At 43.6% G+C, this 24276-nt stretch overlaps 1 protein-coding gene across 1 annotated transcript in view; it reads left to right on the top strand.

Moving 5' to 3' along the window:
• The window catches only part of MYO16 (myosin XVI), a 361148-nt gene that overhangs the window by 214169 nt on the left and 122703 nt on the right, over positions 1-24276 (top strand). Inside the window, exons 23-24 of the mRNA XM_040991535.1 lie at positions 15926-16001; positions 23644-23819. Of these exons, the coding sequence (XP_040847469.1) occupies positions 15926-16001; positions 23644-23819 (252 nt within the window). The remainder of the gene's footprint in view (positions 1-15925; positions 16002-23643; positions 23820-24276) is intronic.

Raw genomic sequence — 24276 nt, 5'->3', positions numbered from 1 at the left:
CGAATGCAAGGAGGCCTGTTTATTGTCTAGCTGTAAGATTCTCCTTTGAAATGTTCTTGGGATCATTCCTTTTAGTTAATACAAAGCAGTTCTTTCCGGACAAGGAATTACCTCCACGGGTCTGGCTCCCGCTCCCATGTCCGTCTTGGCTTATGGGGATCGAGCTGCAGAAACTGCATTCTTCGGTCTCTGTCTTAATCCCTTCTCAACCCCAGACACTGGTGCGTGGTTGAACGGTGGCCTCCCCAAACACGCCTCTGTGTCCTCATCCTTGGAAGCTGTCACGTGCAGTGGTTTGCAGGAAGTGTCTGTGTAGCAGTACCTGACCTTGAGGACTCAAAGAGACTACGTGGAGTGTGTGGGTCAGGGAGAGCAGGTTCTGTGACTATGTGGGCAGCGGCTGGAGGGGTGAGGGAGGCCTGGGACCCCAGACCCTGGGAGAGGCGAGGGCCATTTCTCCCTGGACCTCCCAGTGCAGACCCCATTTAGAGAGAATGCACTTCTCTGCTAGGAGTCGGCCAGCTTGTGGGGCTGAAGGAGTCCTTGATTCAGTGCTACAGGTTATAGGGAAAGTATCATTGTAAGCCTTTCCTCGTCAGCACCTTCAGCCTTTTCCAGCTGTTTTCAAGCAACCTCTCTGCTCTCCATGGGTTCCTTGTGTTTCCTCACCTCGCATCCCTCATCTTCTGTCTTTGCACATCATGTCTGTCTTCTCAAGGACCAAGTAATCGTTCTAATCCACAGTCCTTTGATCACTGCTTATCCTCATCAACAGTAATGCCAGTGTCTGCCTCACATCTTCCTCTCGGACAATGGCACTGGCATGCAGACGTGATCATTTTCGCCTCACAGTTGACTAAGCCCAGTGAAGTCCGTGTTTTCTGAAGAGAATACAGCTGCACATGAGGATACTTCTAAAAAGTGGTGGAGATGCCAGCAGTGTGGCACAATGAGATTACTGTAATGTGGCAAGCCATGTTGGAGCACTGGTTTAAGTGCTTAGCTGCAGCACTTCAGTCCCTCGCTGGGATAACACACCTTGGAAAGAAAGTAATATGGTGCGATTACTTGGGCTCCTGTCACCCACATTTGAGACCCAGACACAGACCAGGTGACTACTTGCTGGCTTCAGCCTGGGGCAGCACGATGTAGCTTTGGCCATTGTGATTAGGAGAGTGAAGCAATGCTGAAATATTTCTTTCCTTCCCTCTCACTCTTTCTATTTGCCTGTCAAATAAATAAATGAATCCTAAAAAAATTTAAATTTTCAAAAAAAAAGTTTGTGAGAAATCAACAGATAAAATTACTTAAGTGCACGAAGAAATTTGAAATCCATATAGCATGCATGAGATTTCCTGGGGCTGCCTTAGCGTGGGACCATTATCCAGTGCTTTAAAACAGCAATATATCCTTACACAGTGCTGGAGGACAGAAATTCAAAAATCAGGAGTGGACAGGGTTGGCTGTGTCCAGAGGCATGGGAGATAATCTCTCCCATGCTTTCCTACCTCCTAGTGGCTGCCAGCCATTGGCATTCCTTGGCACATAGACACATCACCCAGTCTCAGCGTGCATCGTGTGGCTTCCCCATTGTGTATGCCTCTGCCACTTCTGGTATTTGTGTAGAACACACTGCGTCATGCTGTGATCTCATCCTGATTGAAGGCCCCACTGCCGAACGAGGTGACAGGCAGTAAGGGTTTCAAGTGGCCTCCCTTCAGCCCACTACAGGCTGACTAAGATCTCCTTGTCCTCAAGTCCCTTATGTTTTCATCTAGACCACAGCTTGGTGTGAAATTCTGAAAGTACCCATCCCCCATGCCCACAGAAACCTGCCTGGTGCAATGGGAAGAAGGGAGAGGGTAACCTCCTGCCCAGCCTGGAGTCCCAGCTCCATTGCCTGGTAATTGAGGGGCACAGACCCCTCTGTTGTAGCGTCCATGAGATTTAAAATTAAGCAGTAGCCACGAGCCTGTTAAAGCTATCCCAAAGGTTGCGTGGTGGGCAGTCAATGTAGACGGACTTGATTTGCCCATGTTGCCTCAGTTATGCAAGCCACATCTCTCTGCAGAAGCCGACCTTGGTGCAGGAGGCCGCAGGAGAGAAACATTCTGAACAGGTGGACCAGACATACCGAAGGCCCCAAGATAGTTCAGGGATCATCCAGTCAACTTACTATGCTTGAGGAGAATGTTGGCAAGCTACTTACTGTGCGCAAAAGGAAACGATGCATGTCTCTGATAGTTAAAAACAATTAATTCCTGTATTTTATAAATGTGCTTTCATCACAAGGAACAATGCTGAATAAATCAAATGATGAATGCATTTATCTTTATAGGTCAAAATTTTAGTAATCTTATTGCAGTAGATGCTAGGACAAGTATAACTACTCAGATAATAAGATTTTTGTTTTTCCTAAGACAGTTTCAAAACTGATGGAAATTCAGTGCAGAAAATTGAGATATTTCCCTGTAAAACCAATGCTGGTCTTGTGAAAAAAACAGGCATTTTTTATTTATGTGAATATTTCTTTTTCTTTTTTTTTTTTTTACTGAACACATGGATTGCTTTTGTGTTGAGTAGTTGAGCCTGGATCAAAGAAAACCTTGTAAACTATTATGGTTTTAACTGTTTAGTTTTGTGGCTCTTATTTTAATTGAGCCTAAAGGTGTGTGAAATTTTACTGCATGTTTTAAAAGATCCTGTCGATATTATTTCTCTTAAGAAAATGAGGACATCCTCTACAATTTATACACATATTCGGCAATTTTATGATAGAATAAAAATTCACAACTGCGGGCCTGGCGCGGTGGCGCAAGTGGTTAAAGGTCCTCGCCTCGCACGCCCGGGATCCCATATGGGCGCCGGTTCTAATCCCGGCAGCCCCGCTTCCCTTCCAGCCCCCTGCCTGTGGCCTGGGAAAGCAGTCGAGGACAGCCCAAAGTTTTGGGACCCTGCACCCGCGTGGGAGACCCGGAAGAGGCTCCTGGCTTCGGATCGGCATAGCATCGGCCTGTTGCGCTCACTTGGGGAGTGAATCATCGGACGGAAGATCTTCCTCTCTGTCTCTCCTCTCTGTATATCTGCCTTTCCAATGAAAAAATAATAAAAATAAATCTTTAAAAAAAAAAATTCACAACTGCTTTACAGGATGTGCCTGAGGCGCCGGCCTCCTGTGGGTACATTTCCCTTCCGTCCCTCCTGCCACGTCCTCGTGGAGGCAGTTGGAATCCCAGACACACACAGGCTGGTCACACTGCTCTTGTCACTCATTTCCACAGCTCTTGGCAAAGACCACATTGCTAAAACGTTAGTAATGGAAGGGATGTGCAGAAAAGAAGCATGTTAACTGGCCTCTGGCCCATGTATGCCATACCGTTTGTTTTTGATCTTTTTCCCTGCTGCTTTTCTGAAAAAGGAAAGATGGACCCCTAACTTGCACTGAACTGAGCCTGAAAGCTGTCTCTTGCTTGGGTTTTTGCTGTTAGCCCCATCCCTGAGACGTGCAGAGCTGAGTCTGGTTGAGAGTGCAGTGGATTCCGCATGATTTCCTGAATAAAGCCGATCTCTTGGCAGGGAGGCACGGATGCAGGATACAAGTTCAGGGAAACCCCAGTGGTTCCCTTGCTGCCTCCATCTGTGCCAGGGACATCGTTTGTGATTTCTCCGTTTTGCCCCTGGAGATTTGAGGGCAACACAGTGGACCCAAGAAAACCCTGGACAGAGACCTTTCAACCAAGAGGAAATTGACCGATCAATTAGGGCGTGTTGCATTTATTTCTCTCCCTCTCTTTTTTTCTCCAGGCAGAATCCCCAGACATAACAATCAAATCTGTCTGGTCTAAGGCAAATGGATACTATTAAAGGCTATTTGACAAAGGTGTTTTGACCCGCACGGAGAAGAGCTCAGTTTACATCTGTGTGTGGTCACCTCTTGGGCAGACTTTCTGGAAGTTGGCTCTGCCAGACTTCCGCTGTTCTGTCAGTTTCTGCTTTTGGCAGGGATTTCCCATGATCCAGGTTTCCTTTCCTTTGTTTTTTTGTTTGGGAGAGAAAAGATGGAATCTTCTTTGGGGAATGCTATTATTTCTTTAGAGATTTAGTCCATTTTGTTATCTTCATGCCTGTCACAAAGATATCAGCATAAAATATTGATTTCCTGCAATATCAGTATGAGATTGCTAATTGATTGACACGTTTTCCCTCTTAGAAGCAACAGATGAGGAATCTGCAATGTCAGTTATGTTATTTCCAGAGAAATATCTCGATGAAGATTTTTTAGCCTTCTAGAAGAGGGTCTTTTGCATTTCTATGCATCCCTTAAAACCTTGTTTGTAACTAGTGTTGATCAGCAATATTTGTAGGCCAGTGTCAGAGGCCTCCGGTTTGTCCCATGTGGAAATGCACTGATGGATGAACTACTGCCCGGGTCCAGGGCCCTGGTCAGCAGTTCCTGGGGAAGGAGCTGGAACCAGGCAGCGGAAGTAACGAGGCACATTGACAGTCTCCCAGAATGGCCAGTCTCAGAGAACAGCCTTTTACTCATTTTGCTGAAAACCCAGTCTTGGCATGCATCACGATGCGAGTAGTGTTGCCTCTTCTCCCTGGTTCTTTGAGCCCACAGGCCAGCTTTCAAGGGATTATCTTCAACATTATCCAGATAGGATGAGGAAGAATGGGATTATAGATTTGAGTGGAAGTGGCGGTTTACCTCCATTCTGTGAATGCTCTAGACCCCTGCGTGGGTGGTGGTGGGCATGCTGCTGGGAGACAGCTCCCACATGGAACCTGGTAGCTATCTTTCTGTAATCTCTCTTTGGGTGTCATCTTAAATTCAACATAAGCAAAATAAGCTAAATTCCTCTCCTGTTTCCCAAGCACTCTGTGTCCTAGTTCTCTTTTAAGGCTGACTTTCATCTGTGTCCCATGTTTCAATTCATGCTAAAACCAGAAACTCAGTTGCACAGCAAGTTTACATCATCTGAAATGCTTGGGGCTAGAAATGTGATTCTGGAAGTTTTGAATTTTGGAGTACTTTCATAGACTTTATCAGTTGAACATCCTGACTTGGAAAAATCTGCAATTTAAAATATTCCAAGATACACAAGAGCACCAGTATAATATTTTTATATTTTCAGATTTACGAGCATTTTGGAATTTTGTATTTTGGATCCTCAACTACTGCAAGCCTCTCTTTTTAGTGTGTGATTCTCAGCCCCTTAAGTAATGTTTCTTTTGTGGAACTGTGTTCATAAAAGCGTTAAATGCTATTGAGAACCAACTAGCACTCAGAACCACACTGAAAACGAGAGTCTGACACCCCAGCCCCCAACACTCCAGGTTTCCATGGTCAGTGCTCAACTCACACTCAGTGATGAGGGAGCAAACAGTCCCTCTGCTTAGCCATGTTCTGGAACTTTTACGCCACCACATGCTGACTGGTTTCGTGGGAGAGAACTCCAAATCATGTGTGGAAAGTAGAATTGAAGGTATTTGACCTTGATGTAAGCAAACTTGTAATCCATGCATAGTGATTTCATAATATGCGTTTCCATGAGTGTTTAACTTTATGGCTTCTATAGGGTGTACATGGCTTTTATAGGACACTGCAATAATCAGGGATTTAAAAAAAACATTTCTATCGTTAGCATCTCAGATGAAATTAGTTGGAAGTTTTTTCTTCACTGTGTTTTGGATAGTGATAACTCTCCCAAGGAAGTTGAATCTTGCATATAATGTTTGGAAGTCTCAGCTTAAACATGTAGCAATCAAAAATGTGTTAATATCTACTCTGACAGTTGTCCACTACAAGACGGTATCCTTCTGTCAAAAATGCATGATGAATATTGACATACCGGAAGCCTTTTTGTGTGCTCCCTTGCCAACAGCCAGGGTTTCGTAACAAGCATCACACCATGTCCCTACCAACTGGAGTTATGATTCTCCAACTTTAGTGTGTGACCAGAATGAATTGGATCCATGTTCCTGGGCTCTGCATTTACAATGTTTCCCAATAATTCTGGGGTGAAGTAGTAAGTGTTTGCAGGTGTCCTGAACACCCCAGAATGTTGCAGCTGCTCTAAGAGTCTCACTTAGAGAAACCCAACAAGCAGTCACTACAGGGTGGGTACTGGGTTTTGCACATGTGCCCAACAACCTGGCACTGGCCTCCTCTGCAAAGTCTGGGAGAGCAAAGAGGTTGGAAACGTGAAGAACTCATGGCTGCTCAGCTCCGCTCAAATCCTGCCCCTTCTTTGACAAGGAGGGGGCACTGGCTGTTCTTGCCTGCACTTCAGGGAACAGGAAGCCCGTGTTGGTTGATGGAGCTATTTCTGTGTCGCACTCTTGCCTTTGAATTTCAGTTTCCTTGGAGATCAGCCAAGCGGGAGCCTGACAGCCTTCAGCTAGGAAGAAAACGCATGTGGTCGGCATTCAGCAGCTTGGATTCTCTGTGGAGCCAGGAAGGTTTGACCTCTGGCCACGGGGAATGTTGGGCACCTCCGTTCTCTCTAAAGGGAACTAACACTGTTTATCTTTTATTGTATTTATTGCAGCAATACAATTATGTTACAACAAGTGCTTCCCAAAAAGCAGCATCCCGTGCTGCCCTCCAGCTGCCTTCTCGCACTTGCTTTGGCATCCACACAGAAGCATTTAAATGAGGATTGCTAACTGCTGAAACATAAGCAAAATGCAAAGTTTTCTTTTGAGTCGTTTTACAGAACACAACCATGCTAAAGGAAATATTTGAATCCAGAATAATTTCCTTCATGATCTGCACCAGGCTGTATGCACAGAAGTTTCTCAGTATATTACATGAAGTGGAGGGGGGGGGGCGCCTTACACCTGCCATGTCAACACCATTCCAGAAAGGGCCGCTAAAGACCCAGGATTAGGTGAAGAAAGAGACCACAGTAACTGGGTCTTGAGCTTTCCTTCTTTCCCATTTTCCTCCTTTCATACCTCAAATAATAAATCAACAAGAAGAGCAAAGCCCTGGGCAAGCCACTGTCCGAGTGACCCAGGAGGCCGTGTCTGCCCATTAGCAGCCCTCTGCCTCCTCCGGTGAGCAGATCTCATTCGGTTCCATCACAGAGCAGGTGACCAAGCCCCAGGGGATTGCTGGGAGAGCTGGCAATGTTCCCTTTCACAGAAGTTCTTGTGTCTGTGTAGCTGGGCTTTGAGGCTCATTTCCCTTTGAATCACCCAGCAGCCCTCAGTGACCTTGTCCTCACTAAGGCTTGCAGGCAGTGTCCTCACCTCACGGCTAATGGCCACTCCAGGGGGGGCCTTGGTGCTGGCTGTGTCCACATGCTGAGGTGGGGATGGCTCGTGACTTGCATGGACTTGGTCTCTACTGAGACTTGGTTCACTTGGGACCAATTCCCTCAGCAATTGGCAAATGGAATTCGGCTGATTAAATTACAGGTCTAGCTCGCATCTTCTCATTGGGCAAGTGACCCAGTTAGCAGCCTCGAAATAGATTACTTTGTAACTCCATGAGCCTGCTGAAGCTGGTGATGTACAGACTCAGGGGAAAGGCACCAAAGAAGGCACAGGTAAGCAATGGGAGCAGGAGTGAGGAATCTTTATATTTGTTAGAAAACTGCAGATACTCCACTAAGATGGGTACACCTAAAGTTTGTTATCTTCAAAACCACCAAGAGAGACAGGAAGAAGGACTTGGAGAAAGAGAACAAGCGAGGTTGGTGTTACCATCCATGGTTTGTAACCACGAATTGTTACTCAGCACTCCCAGGCCCTGGGGCCTCTTGCAGCTTAGGTCCAGAATGTGTTTCATGTGAGCACCTGTTCTTTCAGTTCCACTTAATGCCTCCGAGAATTGTCTTCAAAGGCAGCCTTGGCCTTGATAGCTGCAAAAGAGTGATGTCAAGGGATTGTGGGAAGCAGTGGAAAAAATGCCTTATGTCAAAAATTTGATAAGGGGAGATTCTGTCATTGATACGGAAGATTTACTAAGGATCACTTGAACCGGCTGCTGTGAATATTTAGTGAAGAGAGCAGAACGCTTTAATCGTAAGGCGAGAACAAGGCAAGAGTGCTCGCTCACCCCACTCTGAATTCAACATAGCTCTGAAAGTTCAGGAACGTGGAATAAGGCAAGAAAGGAAGGAGGAAGGGTCTTTAAAAAGATCATGAAAATGTGCGTTATGAAAAATATGCATGATTTCAAATTTGCGTCAAAATACATTTATCTTTTAATTGCATTATTCATGAACTCTTTGAATTAACTTTGTAAAAGGCAGGCAGATTGGGAAGGATGGCATAAAACTTCCGCCTGTATGCACAACACATAATTGTCAGTGCGTAGGATCCCAAGGGTTTCTACCAAAAGAAAGTAAACACGCAGAACTGACCGTGAGTCCAGCAGGGCCACCAAATCGGGCTAAGCATGAAGCAGCTCATTGTGTTTCTCCGGGTTAGAAATGGGCTGTGCAGTTAGTCACTTTTATGATTGCCCATTAGAAAATAAGATGCTTAGGCATGAATCTCACAAAGCGTTCAGACACAGAGTGTGTGTTTTGAATGCCACAAAATGCTCATAAAAGCAAGTAAAAAGGTACATGCCACATTCATGCGCCAGAGAACAGGACAGGAAGTGGTTGATTTACTGTGAACACAGTAAATAGTTCTCTCCAGTCAGCATACACATTTAACACGATTTTTTTGCCAAAATCACAGAAAACATTTAAAGATACATGGACAATATTATTCTGTAATTGCTTGCAGGTGACAGGGGCCACTTACTTCGGGAATCACAAGTGCACAAGACTGGGTATCAGTTGTTTAAATTTTCAAATTGCCTTCCAGAATGCCAGAATTAGACTTCACTGAATTAAGGAAATTGTGATTAAAAGAGGAAATTTGAAATCAAAGTGTACTTATCTTTAGATGAATTAAAAAAGTTTATGTCCAGGTGTATTTTCATCTATGCCCACTGGAAACACGTAAAAATATCAACTCATCCAGTAGTTATAATAGCTGTCGTAATGGTCATTCCTGTTGGGTCTGAAGGGGCCAAAGGAGGGTCGGTAGTGTCCTTTTCAGCTGGACTACAGAAGGACTCATTGCAGATGCACTTGAGTTCAGACTTGGATAAGAATGAGATGACTTGCAACCATGAGCTGACAGTCCACGAATGCCAGTGGTTTGTGGTAAATCCTCAGTCGTTGGCTCACTTTATTATTATGGCAAAATAGCTGTGCTCTCTGGGTTGTGACTAGGATTGGCACTTAGCCATCAACCCAGGTCTCACTCGTTCACATCTTAGAAACTGGGTCAGAGTTTTGTGAAGTTGAAGGACCCTTACAGAACCTTGTGGATTTTTTAAACATTTTAAAAAATTATTTTCTGTGGTAGAGTTTTGCAGGATTCCCCTTTTTCCTTCAACGTTGTCCCTCCCCACACTTCCCCTCCTGCCATTTCCTACATAGTATTGCAATAGTCTACTCCTTTAGTAGCGGTTACAAGTGCCATCATGGCATTACAGGTACGGGTATAAAATCTGCAAGGTACATTTGACCTACTGGGGATCCTGCTTTCTTTCAGGAGTAGAGATGCATACTGCAACATGTTTTCACTTTCCGTAAGAACAGTTCCTCTATGAAAATATATGTGTATACTTGTTTACCTATACCTCTGTTTTACATTTTGCCTAAAGTTTGTTTCATATCAGCACAAACATATGGTATTTGTCCTTTTGGGGCTAGCCTATTTCACTGAGCATAATGGTCTCTAGTTGGGACCATTTTATTGCAAATGGTAGAATTTCTTTCTTTTTAATAGCTGTGTAATATTCCATGGAGTAGATGTACCACTGTTTCTTTATTAACTCCTCTTTTGACATGCATCTGGCTTGTTTTCGTGTCTCCATTGCTGAGGGTTGTGTTACTACAGATACAGGGATGCAGGGAGCTTTCTTGTATGCAAATTTTATGTTATTTGGCTATATGGGATAGCTGGGTCATTTTATGGTAGATCCATTTTCAGTTTTCTGATCACTCCCCATACTGACTTCCACAGTGATTGCACAAGTCTACATTTCCACCAACAGTGGAGTAGGTACTCCCCGCCCATCCATGCCTGCCAATATGGTCAGCAGATTTCTGAATATGGGTCATTCTCCCTGGAGTTACATGGAGCATCAGTGTGTTTTTAAATCTGTGTTTCCCTGACAGCTAGAGAGCCTGAATACTTTTCCTGTTTCATGTATCCATTTGAATTTGTTCTTTTGGAAAATGTCTGTTCATTTTCTTCACCAATTTCTTCACAGCCTTGTTTGTTTTGCTGTTGTTGAGCGTCTACCACTCTCTGTGAATACTGGATGTTAGTCCTCTGAGCTTATGTAGTGTGCGAGTTTTCTGCTGATTGTGTCTTCGTTTTATTGATTTGTAGTGCAGAAACTTCTTAGTTTCTTGTAATCCCATTTGTTTATTTTGGCTTTAACTCCCTGTGCTTTTTGTATCTTTTCTCGGAAGTCTCTGCACACAAACGTCTTACAGAGTGTTCGGTGTGTTTTCCTTTGGTAAACTGATAGTGTCTGGGTGCAGATTTAGGTCCTTGATACATTGAGAGCTGACTTTTACGTAAGGTGCAAGTTACGGTCTTGTTTCTTACTTCTGCAAGCGAATATCCAATTATCGCCGCATTTATTGAATTAACTAACCTTTCTCCCTGAGTTATTTTCAGTTCTCTTGCCTAAGATTAGTTGGCTGTATGTGTGTAGGGTCACTCCTGGGGTTTCCATTCCATTGATCTTTTTTGTTTTTGTACCCGTACCAGAGTGTTTTGATTGGCACTGCCCTATAAACTGTTTTGAGAGATCTACAATTGTGATTCCTCCAGCTTCAGTTTTACTCTTCATGATAGTTTTGGCTATTTGTGGTCTCTTGTGTTTCCAGATGAATTGTTGCATTATTTTTCTTGCCCTGAGAAGAATGTTGTTGGGATTCTGATTGGGATTGCATTGAATCTGCATGTACGTTTTTTAATATGGACATTGTGATGATGCTGATCTGTTGGTCCAGGAACATGGTAAATTTCTCCGTCTTGTAATGTCTTCTTCTATCTCTTTTTTTAAAGTTTGTAATCTTCATCATAGAGGTCTTTCACATCTTTGGTTAGGTTTGTTTCCAGCTATCTAAGCTTCTCTACTATCTTAAAAGGGACTGTTTTACAAGTTGGTTCTCATCCTAAGGGTTGCTGGTGTATACTATGATCATTGACTTTTGTTCATTGATTTTGTACATTGTGGATTTCACATGTGAAGAAGAACTTCACAAGCTTAAAGACTTTGTCCAATATCAAAAATAATGATGCTCACTTGCTTCATGTTTCATTAATTTTGTATGAATGCTCCAACAAGAATGAAGGTGTTTCTACACACATCAAACTGTCCTCAGAATGTTTGTACTTACTGGTGGGTACTGGACACCCGCCAGTTTGCGAGGTTTCCCAGGAGCTGGGGCTATGGAGACCATGGTGGAAGTCTAACATAAGAACCCAGACCTGGAACTTGCTGGAGGGAGTGGCACAGGTGACTGCAAACAAAGAGCCATGTGCCAACTGCAGTAAGTAAAATCAAACTGTAGACCTGTGAGTGAGAGAGCTTAGAAACCTGCCCCAAGGAGAAGAATCTAACTAGAAGTACAATAACCAAGAGCAAAAGAAGAGACAGAGGCACAATGAATATTATTGAAAACTCCCCTGCAAAGGAGCAAAACTGTTTACCAACCTCAGAGTTCACCAAGGAAGACACTGAGAAAATGGGACATACAGAATTCAAAACACTTGTTATAAAACTTCTTAACAATGAGAAGCACATAAAGCAGGCCTTCAAGGAATTGAAAGAATGTGTCACACTGAAAATGAATCAAATGAAATCTGATATATCAGAAATGAAGAACACAGTGGAGCAAGTTAAAAGTACAGTGGAGACTCTCCAAAATAGAATGAAGGAGGCAAAAGAAAGAATCTCAAAATTAGAAGATATTTCCTGTCAGCAGGAGGAAACATACAAAAAACTGGAAGCAGAGCTGGATCAGGCCAAAAAAAAAGTATTCAAGAATTGAAAGACACTATTAAAAGGCCAAACGTAAGAGTTATGGGAGATGCAAAACAAATGTATTTAATGAAATAATAAGGGAAACCTTCCCTAATCTAGAGAATTAATTGGGAAACAATATCCATGGGAGGGGCACAGAACTCCCAAAAGGCTTGACCAAAAGCGATCTTCACCACGACACATGATAATCAAGCTTTCCTCAATCAAACATAAATAAAAGATCCTTAAATGTGCACGTGAAGAAAATCAGCTGACATATAAAGGATTGCCAATTAAACTCACAGGAGATCTCACAGGAAACTCTACAGGCAAGAAGAGAATGGAGTGACATATTCCAGATTCTAAAAGAAAAAAAAAATTGTCGGTCCAGGATTACATACCCAGCAGAACTTTCCTTTGTCTTTGAATATGAAATAAAATTCTTCCACAGTAAAGAAAAGTTAAAAGAATTTGCCTCTTCCAAACCTGCCCTACAAATGATAAAGATATTCTCCTGACAGAGAAAAAAGAAATATCGCCCACCAAAACCAAAGGCAAATGAGAAGAATATCCCAGTAAAATAACAACAGAAGACTAAATCAATGAACAACCCATTGCTAAAATGACAAGACCAGATTACCACCTATTTATATTAATCCTGAATGTAAACAGCTTAAACTCATCAATCAAACATCATAGATTAGTAGACTAGATTAAATAAATAAAACCCATCTATTTGTTGCCTACTGGAGACACATTTTATCAACAAAGATCAGCAGAAACTGTATCTCATGGATTTTGATTTTTTTTGTTAGTTTCATCTCTTCAAAACACTTTTTCTTATTCAATTCTTCACTGACTCAGAGATCATACAGCAGCATCATTTTCTTCAAGGAAGTTCTTGATTTTCTTTTTCATTTCTTCAGCGACACATTAGCCATACGGCAGCATGTTATTTAACTTCATGGTGTTGTTAATTTCTTTTTTCTTTCAGATGTTGATTTTGTATTGTGGCTTTTTATTTAAGGGGATATATAGTAGGTCTGTAATGGAGACTAGCATATCTAACAGCATGTAATTTAACTTGATGGTATTGTAAATTTCTAATTTTCTTCCTGTTGATTTTATACTGTGGCTTTTGATTTAAGGGGATGTATAGTAACTGTGTAATGAAGACTATCATATCCAGATGTGAGGATACAATACAGTTTGCATCTCTACTTTCAGACAAAGATGGACTCCCAATGAAACTGTTTGCTATATCGTGACAATAGAATGCTGAACTCTCTGCCATTGTCCATGCCCGCAATGAGGGACATGTGACTGTGTTTGGGGAACTGTGCTATGGTAATGATATAGGGGAATTTAGTGAATTGGGAAATCCCAGGGCTTATCAAACTTTATCATGAAATGATAATGATAAAAATATTTTAAAAAATAAAATCTCAAAAAGCAAAGTGAAAATTAAATAAATTTTTTAAAAAGGGGAAGGGTTCCAGTGGCACCCTGATCTCCAGTGCAGACGGTGTGAGGCAGTCATGGAGGAGTGACTTAGTGAATGTACAGGTCAAATCACTAACAGTGTTCCTTATAGGAGGAAATGAGCAGATTCAGGGTTAGCCCTGGAAGTTGGAAGAGAGATTTCCACCTGCTGCTGAAGTACTCTCATGTTGTGTTCATGAGTGTAAGTCAGAGAAATTCTTAGCAAGACACTGGATCTGACACCTCTACATGCATTTGTAACAGGCACAGGCTGTGCTGAATTGTCACAAGTGACCAGACAGGGAACCATGAGAGCTTGTCTGTGTCCTCAGCTTCTTTGGGTGGTTCTAAGGATCAGGTTTATTGAGAGTTGTAAAAAGAATGAGAAGAGAGAATGGCCGTGCAAATGAAGGGAGATGGGAGTCAAACAACAAGAGCCATTAGAAATGAGGGCCAGGAGTTGAGTATCCTGGAGGTGGAGAATCTGCAGTGCAGCCACGAATGATGATGTCTCAGATGGGCATGATGAGAGGACTTGGGATGCAATCTTTCACAAACACAGACCTGGAATGGCGTTTGAGGCCACCAGGATGGAGCCCCAAATTAATCCCAGGTGCTCACAAAATGTGAGGTTATACCTGGAATACAGAAATTTACCAGGAGAATTTAGCTGAATTTTCTGCCGAGTGGACAGGGCTTGGTAAGGAAGCAGCAGGTGTAGCTCTCTGAGAAGTGGCTCTTCCACACCAGCTGTGAAGCCGTACGTTTTCAATAATTCCTTTTGGTCTGTAAAGCATTTTGTGTATATCACATCATGATATTCACAATATGGCAGGGTATTTAAACCCCAGTTTGCCAACTGAAAAACTGGAATTAAATGGCCTGCCGGGGTCTACATATATCCAACTTAAGAAGCTGTGTGGATGTTGGGCATAGAAGCATACCCCAAGGCTTATCAACCCCTATACATTGAAGTTCAGGATCAGGTGACTGTTCTCCGCGGGAGCTGCCCTGTGCAAGGAGGTTGCTTAGCAACATCTCTACACATCCACTGTGACAACTACAGATGAATGCTGCCACTGCCCATTGTTCCCAGAGGGCACCATCAGTCCTGTTGAGAACCATGCTCTGAATTATATAAAATGTTTCCTATTTAATAGCATAAAATATGTAACATAATAGGTGGCTCTCATTTTTAATACCAGTAAATCGTGTTCTGCCAGAAGTACAAAGTGGATAATTAGGTAGTGCTTCAGTGACACAACTGAAAGCTGTTCAGTTGTTTCGGTGTTGCCACGTAGGCCAGCCTTCTGAACAAGATTCTGTGAGAACTCAGAATTCTGCTGGATGCCTAGAGATTTCATCATCATCGTTGGACATTCAAAAGGCCCTACAGGATACGTGCCTCTTTGGGGGTCGTCTGGTCTCAGAGCCCCAGCCCTCTTGCTCATGGCTTTTCTCCTAGTCTGAGTCTTTTACCCCCTGTTGCTGTCAGTCTGTGCTGGGTCTCTGGCTGTAATTGCCAGAGGATTGGGAGTGCGTGTGTACGCTCAGACTCCCCTGAGCAAGTCAGCTGCTTCTCCTGCCTCCTCCAGCTCTGTCCTGGTCCACACCAGGCAAAGGGCCACCCTGATTACCTTGACCAGAGCTGCTTCTTCAAGAGCCAACTAGGGAAACTGGTGTGCCGTGTGATGGACTTTTGGCTGAAATGGCTTCTTTGGACCCTCTGGGTGCCCATACATAACAGGTGGAGAGAAGCAACCAAACTCTTTTGTTCTCCCAAAATCAAGTCTCCTACAACATGCTAGAATACTAATAACACAGCCAAGAACGTCATTTCCATGTATCCTAAGTAAACTGTGGTGGAGAAAGTTGTCCCTTGGAGAACCTGGAGCCAATTGTTCCTGTCTTCCCTTCGTTCTGATGATTTCAAACTAAACTGCAGAAATTACCTTCAGAGTCCCTTTGATAGGGTGACCCCTGAATTGCTCAAACTAAAATCATCCTTCATTATTGAAATGTCTTAGAGCGTTCTGTTGAATTTGCTGAGTGTTTTTGTGCAAGGTAGAACCACATGAATGTAAGTCTTTCCCATTTCCTGACACTCAGGATCAAAGAGAGGCATCGTTCAGTGAATGTGCAGAATGAGAGCAAGGGGTGTCCCTCGGTGAATGTGCAGAATGAGAGCAAGGGGTGTCCCTCGGTGGATGTGCAGAATGAGAGCAAGTGGCTTCTGGACTTGAACTTGTATGTCACATGAACACTAAGATCTGAAGACAGTCCTTTCATGAATACGTTGAAACTCTAGGCAAATCAAATTGTTCTTTAAAGGAATTGTCATGATTAATCATCAGTAATTATTCTTTTCTGTTGTTATAGGTAATGTATGAAATTGATGGAGCAATTGAAAAAAATAAAGACTCCCTTTCACAGAATCTCCTTTTTTTAATGAAAAGTAAGTTGGTTTGTTCCTCCTTTACATTGGCTAAAATGTTAACGTCCATTATTTCTTTATCCCTGAGTATTTTCCTATAAAATATGATAGCTGCTCAAGAATAATCTTCCACATTCCAATGCTTAGAAATACAAGGAATGGCTCCTTGTCACACTGCATTGGCTACAATTTAATTTGGAATCCAGTAGACATCATGATTTAACTAAGCTTTTAGCAGATAGAAATGTAAAACACCTTTACTACTTTAGTGGTAGGAATATAAAAAAGCTTTTCTCTGAAGACTAATGAAGATGAATATTGCTTCCAAAGTTATTTAGGCTGCATTGTGGTGAATTTCATTAGTTACGAGGACTGGTGCAAGACTAAAGATGGCATTTTATTCTTAGATACATTCAGTTATAAAGTATTAATGTTCATGGAGGAGAAAGAGTGTATAAATTTATATGTATGTGCTTATAACATAATGTAAGTATCTGTATTATACACACATACAAATATCAGTAATATTAGTAAGTGGAAGAGACCTAGGTACATATGAATATAGAATCACCTTCTATTTTGTGAACATTATTATGTATCTTCTATCATTTTAGATTTTATATAAAACAGGAGTAAATTTACAAACACTATAGTTATGCATGCATATATATAATTTTTTGTACTATAGCAATTGTTTTCTCAATAGCAGCTCCACAGTGATTCTCATTATTTTTATAATCTTTTTGAACAAAAGGATATCTTTTTTATGTTTGAAGGTATTCTAAAGGAGACTGCATCATTTCTCCTTCCAAGGAAAAGGAGCACATGGGGTGTTTTAGGATGTCGTTTGTTGCCTTCGACAGGAAGCAGCACGTGGGGTGTTGTGTGAGGTGGTTGGTTGCCTTCGACAGGAAGCAGCATGTGGGTTGTTGCGTGAGGTGGTTGGCTGCCTTCGACAGGAAGTAGCGCGTGGGGTGTTGTGTGAGGTGGTTGGCTGCCTTCGACAGGAAGCAGCACATGGGGTGTTGTGTGAGGTGGTTGGCTGCCTTCGACAGGAAGCAGCACGTGGGTTGTTGCGTGAGGTGGTTGGCTGCCTTCGACAGGAAGCAGCACGTGGGGTGTTGTGTGAGGTGGTTGGCTGCCTTCAACAGGAAGCAGCACGTGGGGTGTTGTGTGAGGTGGTTGGCTGCCTTCGACAGGAAGCAGCACGTGGGTTGTTGTGTGAGGTGGTTGGCTGCCTTCGACAGGAAGCAGCACGTGGGGTGTTGTGTGAGGTGGTTGGCTGCCTTCGACAGGAAGCAGCACGTGGGGTGTTGTATGAGCCGGTTGGCTGCCTTCGACAGGAAGTAGCGCATGGGGTGTTGTGTGAGGTGGTTGGCTGCCTTCGACAGGAAGCAGCACATGGGGTGTTGTGTGAGGTGGTTGGCTGCCTTCGACAGGAAGCAGCACGTGGGGTGTTGTGTGAGGTGGTTGGCTGCCTTCGACAGGAAGCAGCACGTGGGGTGTTGTGTGAGGTGGTTGGCTGCCTTCGACAGGAAGCAGCACGTGGGGTGTTGTGTGAGGTGGTTGGCTGCCTTCAACAGGAAATAGCGCATGGGGTGTTGTGTGAGGTGGTTGGCTGCCTTCGACAGGAAGCAGCACGTGGGGTGTTGTGTGAGGTGGTTGGCTGCCTTCGACAGGAAGCAGCATGTGGGGTGTTGTGTGAGGTGGTTGGCTGCCTTCGACAGGAAGCAGCACGTGGGGTGTTGTATGAGCCGGTTGGCTGCCTTCGACAGGAAGCAGAGTGTCAATACCCCTTGTGGCTGGAGGAGCATCCTCAGCCTGTCATCACAGCAGGGCGGTAGTGGTCTGCTGCTCTTTCTAGAGATCGCTCGCTTGCCTCGCAGAGCACAGGGTTGCTCTGAGTTCTCTTAGCTGAGGCTTGTGACAAACATGCACCTTCAGAAATGCCATGTAGAAAGATAGAATTAAAATAATGGATTTTACTCATTAGCATGGGAAATATCTTCCTTCTAGTTTGCAGTTAGTGGAATGTTCATCTGTAATACTCATCTCTTTGGAACCAGTCTTCCATGAGAAACAAATATATAGAGTGTTTTAGAAGTTGGCGCGGTGCCTCCTTCTTTCTTGTAGTATTTCTGGTGATAGAATATATTTAAACGATCTCTTTAATGATCAACCTTGATACGACAAGTCTGCTTATCTTAAAAGAGTGCCTATATTGTACTTATTCTTTTGTGTGTGTTTGCTAACAAGTTCCACGGTAGAATGAGTGAATCTTACTTTATTCTAAGCAAGAAGACAGAACTTACAATATGTTCTTCTGTGTTTGTGTAAGAGGTGGTAAGTGTTTTCTGTGAGTTGCTGGACAATCTGTATTTTAAGCTTTGGGAGCCGGGAGGCTGTGAGTTCTCTGCCATAGGTTCTTAGAGTTTTGTCACAGTGGGAAAGCTGTGGACAACAAATGCACAGTGCCTGGGTTTCTGCAGAACCTTGTTTATGGAAGCTCATGGGGAGCCACATCTGGTCCTCGGCATTAGCATTCCCATTCTATCAAAAAGGAAAAGATGCATGCTTCTTGTAGCACTTTTGTAAATTGTGGTAGGTTTTGATGCTGTAGAAAGTTACTGAAAGCAAGTATAACTTTTAATGTAAATGGCTTTTTTTTCCTATTTGAGAGGCAGAAAGACAAAGAGCCCCCCAATGCTAGCTTACTCCCTGATGCCCACAGTAGCTAGAACTGGTTCTAGCCCAAGCCAGGGAGCTAGGAATTCCATGCAGGTCTCCCACATGATGGGCAGGAGCCCAGTTACTTGAGCTATCTCTTGCTGACAGGCTCTAAATTGGCAGGAAGATGGATATTGGAGTTGGAACTGGGTATTGATCCCACATAGTCCAATGATAACCCCAAGTTCTTTGTATGTACTTCGTTTATGCCATCTTCTTATCCAAAATGTTCGCAGCTGGGAACAGTGGGAGGATCTGTTGTGAGATCTGAATCAGTGACTGCATCTCCCATGTTGGCAGCGCGGACTGGGGTTCTTGTGCCATTGCTTGCTGCCTCTCGGGTGTGTGATAGCAGGACGCTGAGCTCAAGAGCAGAGTTGAGACTAAAACTTTAGCACTCTGAGAGGGGATGTAAATGTTCCAAATGATATTTTGTCATTGTGCCAAATACCCACCCCTGCCTGGGCCTGCAGGTGAAGCCAGTGTGACTCAGAAAGAAGCCAGAAAAGGCAAGGTTCAGTCCCAAGTCTGCTCCTAAGCACAGCAAAATCTGTAATTCACTGTCAGTGCTTGGGGTTTGCACGTAGAGGGTTGGAAGTTGTGAGCACCTCAGTCAGCATGTTCCATGGGGGCTGAAGATCCAAGGAGGACTGCTTCCCAAGTGTGTGAGCAGTTACAGTGACATGAGGAAGTAGCCATGAGTGACTCCTTTAAGAGCAAGGGCAGGACGAAGCTGCCTTGTTGTCAGGTGCTGTGCCAGGTCCTAAGAACCAGAGGAAGGCAGAACGTCGCTTACTCTCTTCTGCTACCCATATTGGTGGCCCGCAGTGGTGCCTTGCTGTGTTAGCAGATGACACAGATCCTGCTGTGTCTTCGTGCGCCTGGACCGTGTGCTTTTTGGGAAAGGTAGAAATAGAATAGTTAGGTGAAGATTCAAAAGGTTACAGACGGGCCTGGTGCGGTGGCCTAGCTGCTAAAGTCCTCACCTAGACCACGCCAGGATCCCAAATGGGCGCCAGGTCTAATCCCAGCAGTCCTGCTCCCATCCAGCTTGCTGCTTGTGGCCTGGGAAAGCAGATGGGGATGGCCCAAAGCCTTGGGACCATGCACCCATGTGGAAGACCAGAAAGAGGCTCCTGGCTCCTGGCTTCAGATTAGCTTAGGTCCACTTGCAACCACTTGGGGAGTGAATCATTGGACAGAAGATCTTCCTTTCTGTCTCTCCTCCTCACTGTATATCTGACTTTGCAATAAAAATGAATAAATCTTATAGAAAAAATTAAATAATAAGCTTATTTTTAGTACAAAGATTTTTGAAATCCATGCATTTGAGGAAGTCTTCAAAAAAGTTCATAGAAAATTTGTATTATGAAAAATCTATTCATAAATTCTAATGTTTTTATTTATTTACTTTCACTTCATTGGAATGCAGAGGGACAGAGGCAGAGATCTTTCAACGTGCTGGTTCACTTACCAAATGCCAGAAGCAGCCATGGCTAAGCCAAGTTAAACTGAGAGCATGGAACACCATCTGGGTTTCCCATGCGTCTGGGAGGCACCCAGATACCCGAACCATCGTCTGTGAGCTTCCTGGGTGAGCATTAGCATGAAGCTGAATTAGAAGCAGAGCAACCAGGACTCAATCAAGGCATCTTACAGGCTGCCAGCATCTCAAGCAACGCTCTCATGATACGACAAACACCTGCCTCCATGCATAAATTTCAAATCTTTGGGCTCCAAAACAAACTTAACCTTAATTTTTTCTCTTAATTTTGTTTATTTGAAAGATGGAGAGAAAAAAGTCAGAGAGACAGTGATAGTCTTTAAAAAATATTTATTTTATTGTTGCTGGAAAGTCAGATTTACAGAGAGAAAAAGATGCAAAGAGAAAGATTTTCCATTCACTGGTTCATTCCCCAAGTGGCTGCAACTGAGCCAATCTGAAGTCAAGAGCCAGGATCTTATCCAGGTCTCCCATGTGGGTACAGGGTCCCAAGACTTTGGGCTGTCCTCAACTGCTCTCCCAGGCCATAAGCAGAGAGCTGGAGGGGAAGTGGAGCTGCCGGGACTCGAACTGGTGCCTATGTAGGATCCTAATAGCAGTTGCAAGGTGAAGATTTAGCAACTAGGCGGTCATGCCAGGCCTGAGAGAGATCTGTCCACTGCCCCACTCCCAAAATATCTGCAGTTGCTGGTGCTACCAGGCCAAAGGCGGAACTCAATCCAGGAGCCCCTTGTGAGTGGTTGGTGCCTCCCAGAGCCACAGCAGTTGGAAAGGAAGTGAAGCTGGGTCTTGAACCAGGAGCTTTTGTGAAATGCAGGAACGCCCCAAGGCATCTTAGTTATTGCACCCATTGTCCACTCCCAAATTCATCTGTCCGTTCCATCTTCATGGGCTTTTGGAAGTATCCGCACCTGTTCTGGTCCATGTTCGTGTTTAGTGTTTTCCATTTCATTGTAGACTTTTTTTCAATCCCAAGAATAACATGTAGCATTGTAAGTTAATTCATATATAGGCTTGCTTATATGTAAATAATAATTATTACCTAGTTAAATGGCTTATGGTATGTTTATTGTTTAGCTGTTATTTTGAAGTCATTTCAAGCTTAAATAAAAACTAGCACAAAAATTTGAACGTACTCTGCCCAAACTAGTCATTTTTCATCATCTTTCTCTCTTCCCCCCTCTTTTCAATCTCCCTTTCCCTGCGTGAACCACTTAAGAATAAGTTGCCTGTTCTTTCATATCAAGATAGTTGGCATCCATAGAAGCAGAAGGAACAGCATGTTCCGTAACTCAGTAAATTATCAGAATAGCCAAATTTGATATAATAACGATCTCACTGCTCTTTTATACTGATTTTCTCTTCAGTTAGGATCATCCATTGCATCTACTTTTCGCTTCTCTCCGGCTGTATATGTGTGCGCGTGTCCTGTGGCCTGTTTGCTTTTCTCTATATTCCGGAAAGGTTTTTTTATTAAAAAATTGTGATACATACACAAATTGTGTTACCAAGTGATACATGATGGCTATATGAACACATTTTGCAATATCAAATTATGGCAAATATGCTTAGTATCTTCTCAGACATTTAGAATTATAATAATAAGCATCTCAAATACTAGGTTCTGGGCTTTTTAAATAGGGAAAGAACTTGTGCACTACCGTGGACTGTGCTATTCCATGGCACCCTGGTGGTTTGCCTGTCCAGCTGTAAGCTAGTGCCTGGGCACCAGCCCTGCCCCTGTCCACTTCCATTCCCCAGCTCCAAGGTCCATCATTATGTCTTTAAATGCTAGGGGATATCCTATTTCATTTTATACTCTATATGTGGTGAATATCATGTGATATTTTTTTGTGATTACCTTTATTCACCAGTTCTAATCTCATATTTATTATTGCCGATCTGGCAGTGAGGGTTGTTTTCCTGTCTCAGTGTGGGAAGACTTCTCTTGCCGCAGAATCCTTCACTTGCTGCCTGCAGGAAAGAACAGGCCAGAGGCCCCGACTGAAGTTACGGTTCCTCCAGTGTTTCAGCACGAGAAAGTCCGTGTAGCTATCTGCATGTTTTACTTAATGCCTTTAATAGTTCTGTGTACCGTGAGCCCCTCACTTACTTGTTTATTATCATGCAGTCTTATTCCCAACCCATTATTATCATTTCTTTTGATGCCAAAATTGTCCAAAACTTGGCCATTTAAAATGCTCCTGGCCATGTCCCGTGTCCTTGGGACAGGTTTTCCATGCTGTTTCTACAAATATTGGCAGCTGGTCTCCCCACACTCTTCTGGAATAATCTCCTTAAGCTTCAATCTAATGTCAGCCATTAGAAGAAACAAAGGCTGGGGTTGGTGGGCTCGTGGCTGCTGGGGTGCCACTGCTTGGAGGGCTGCTCGGAACCCGGAAGTGTAAGATGATAGATGGCAATTATGTAGAGATACGTAGCTGTGTTAAGGACTGTGCAGCTCTGGACGCCTCCAGCTCTTGCTCTGCACCCCCGGTTCCTTCTTACTTGTGGTCTGTGAGTGTAACCCCTTCTTTGACCCCTCTCTGCATGGTCATCAATGCAGTGAGTTTTCACTGAAAGATGCAGAGAGATGCATGGTGTAAGAAAGATAGAGATTAAGCTGCTGTGCTAGTCCAGTGTCTTCCTCAGTGATTGATAGGCTCTGTTCCTATGTTATTTGGTGTCACATTTTAACTTCGCAGTAAACTTCAAGGTAAGCACATTCATCGTGATTTCATAAAACTTAAACTGAAAGGCTGCCTACATACACATGTAAATAACATAATGAATGTCCCTTCTGTATCCTTATCCACCAAAAATATTGTCTTCATTCTTCCATTCCAAGTTTGCAACCCACATTCTTCCCATCCATCCATCCATCCATCCATCCATCCATCCATCCATCCATCCAAACTCCAGTGCTGCCTGAAGTGGCAGAAAAGAAGCTCAATCCAGAGTTACTGGATTTGTGTAATCTGACGTAAAAACCATTCTGGTTGGTTTTACCTTTGCAGCTTGTTAGAAGGAGGAACCTTTTTTTCCTTCCTTCAGTCTTCCAGCTTGTGTGCTGAGGAAGCCAAGTGTCCCCTGGGGTTTACAGACTCTCTGAGATCATGCCAAGGAAGGCCTTCCTCAGAGTCATTCTGCTGCAGTGGGGAGTTCGTGACACAAAGGTCCAATTTCAAGACCTGCTTACTCAGAGAGCCATGGGCCAGTGTGCAAGTGGGTAGTAGTGGGCAACGGCAGTGAAGGTCAGTGAGTAGGGAAGGGGCTGAGATGGGTGCAGGGAAAGCCGACTGCTCCAGCCACCACACCAGTTACAGGGTGTTTTAGTGGTGAGGTGAAGGTTCTTGTGTGAGGAAAAGATTTGATGCTCAAAGCGATGATGATTTTAATGCCACTTACAATATTCAATTATTTATTTCCCAGCTAGTGAAAATGTCGTGATCCATCATTTGTTCCAGTCGAAGCTATCACAGACGGGGTCGCTCATTCCCTCCTGTCCCTCTTTTAAATTCCGAGGACATAAATCCACCCAGCTCAACAGGAAAAGCACGGCTTCTTCTATTATTGGAGAAAACAGGAATTATCTCGAACTCAGTAAGGTAGGGGTTTTGTGACATGTTGGTTGTTATGAAGTTTGCTTACTATATTGGTGAGGCATGAGTTTGAATACCAGCAGGAAGAAATTGATACTGTAGTAGAAAGAATGCCAGGAAAAGATTCATGCCTCAGATGAAGCCATCGGGAGAGGGGCGTGTACAGCAGAGTGTCGGAGTGGGCAATTCGCAGACAAGGGTTGGTGCTCATTTTGCTCTGGAACTGTGTAGCACTCTGTTTACGCTTCCTGTCTGCGGCTCAATGCAGAGGTAACGAACGTCCTTTTCCACAGACTTTCTGAACTCCCCTGTGCAGAGTCCAAGGTCCCCCAGGAACCTGGGGCCAGACGTGTCCTGGGCGATCGTGCTGGTGTCTAGAGATCTCAGCAGCTGAAATGCACTTTAGTTTACTCCCAAAGTCAATGCAGAGTGAGAAGGAACTGCATATCAGGACAGTGTCAGG

This window comes from Ochotona curzoniae, unplaced genomic scaffold (genome assembly GCF_017591425.1).
Source record: "Ochotona curzoniae isolate NIBS_2020 unplaced genomic scaffold, NIBS_Ocur_1.0 contig_64, whole genome shotgun sequence".
In the NCBI taxonomy this organism is placed as follows: Eukaryota; Metazoa; Chordata; class Mammalia; order Lagomorpha; family Ochotonidae; genus Ochotona; species Ochotona curzoniae.
The sequence above is the reverse complement of the archived record's forward strand: the minus strand, read 5'-3'. Positions and strand labels throughout refer to the sequence as shown.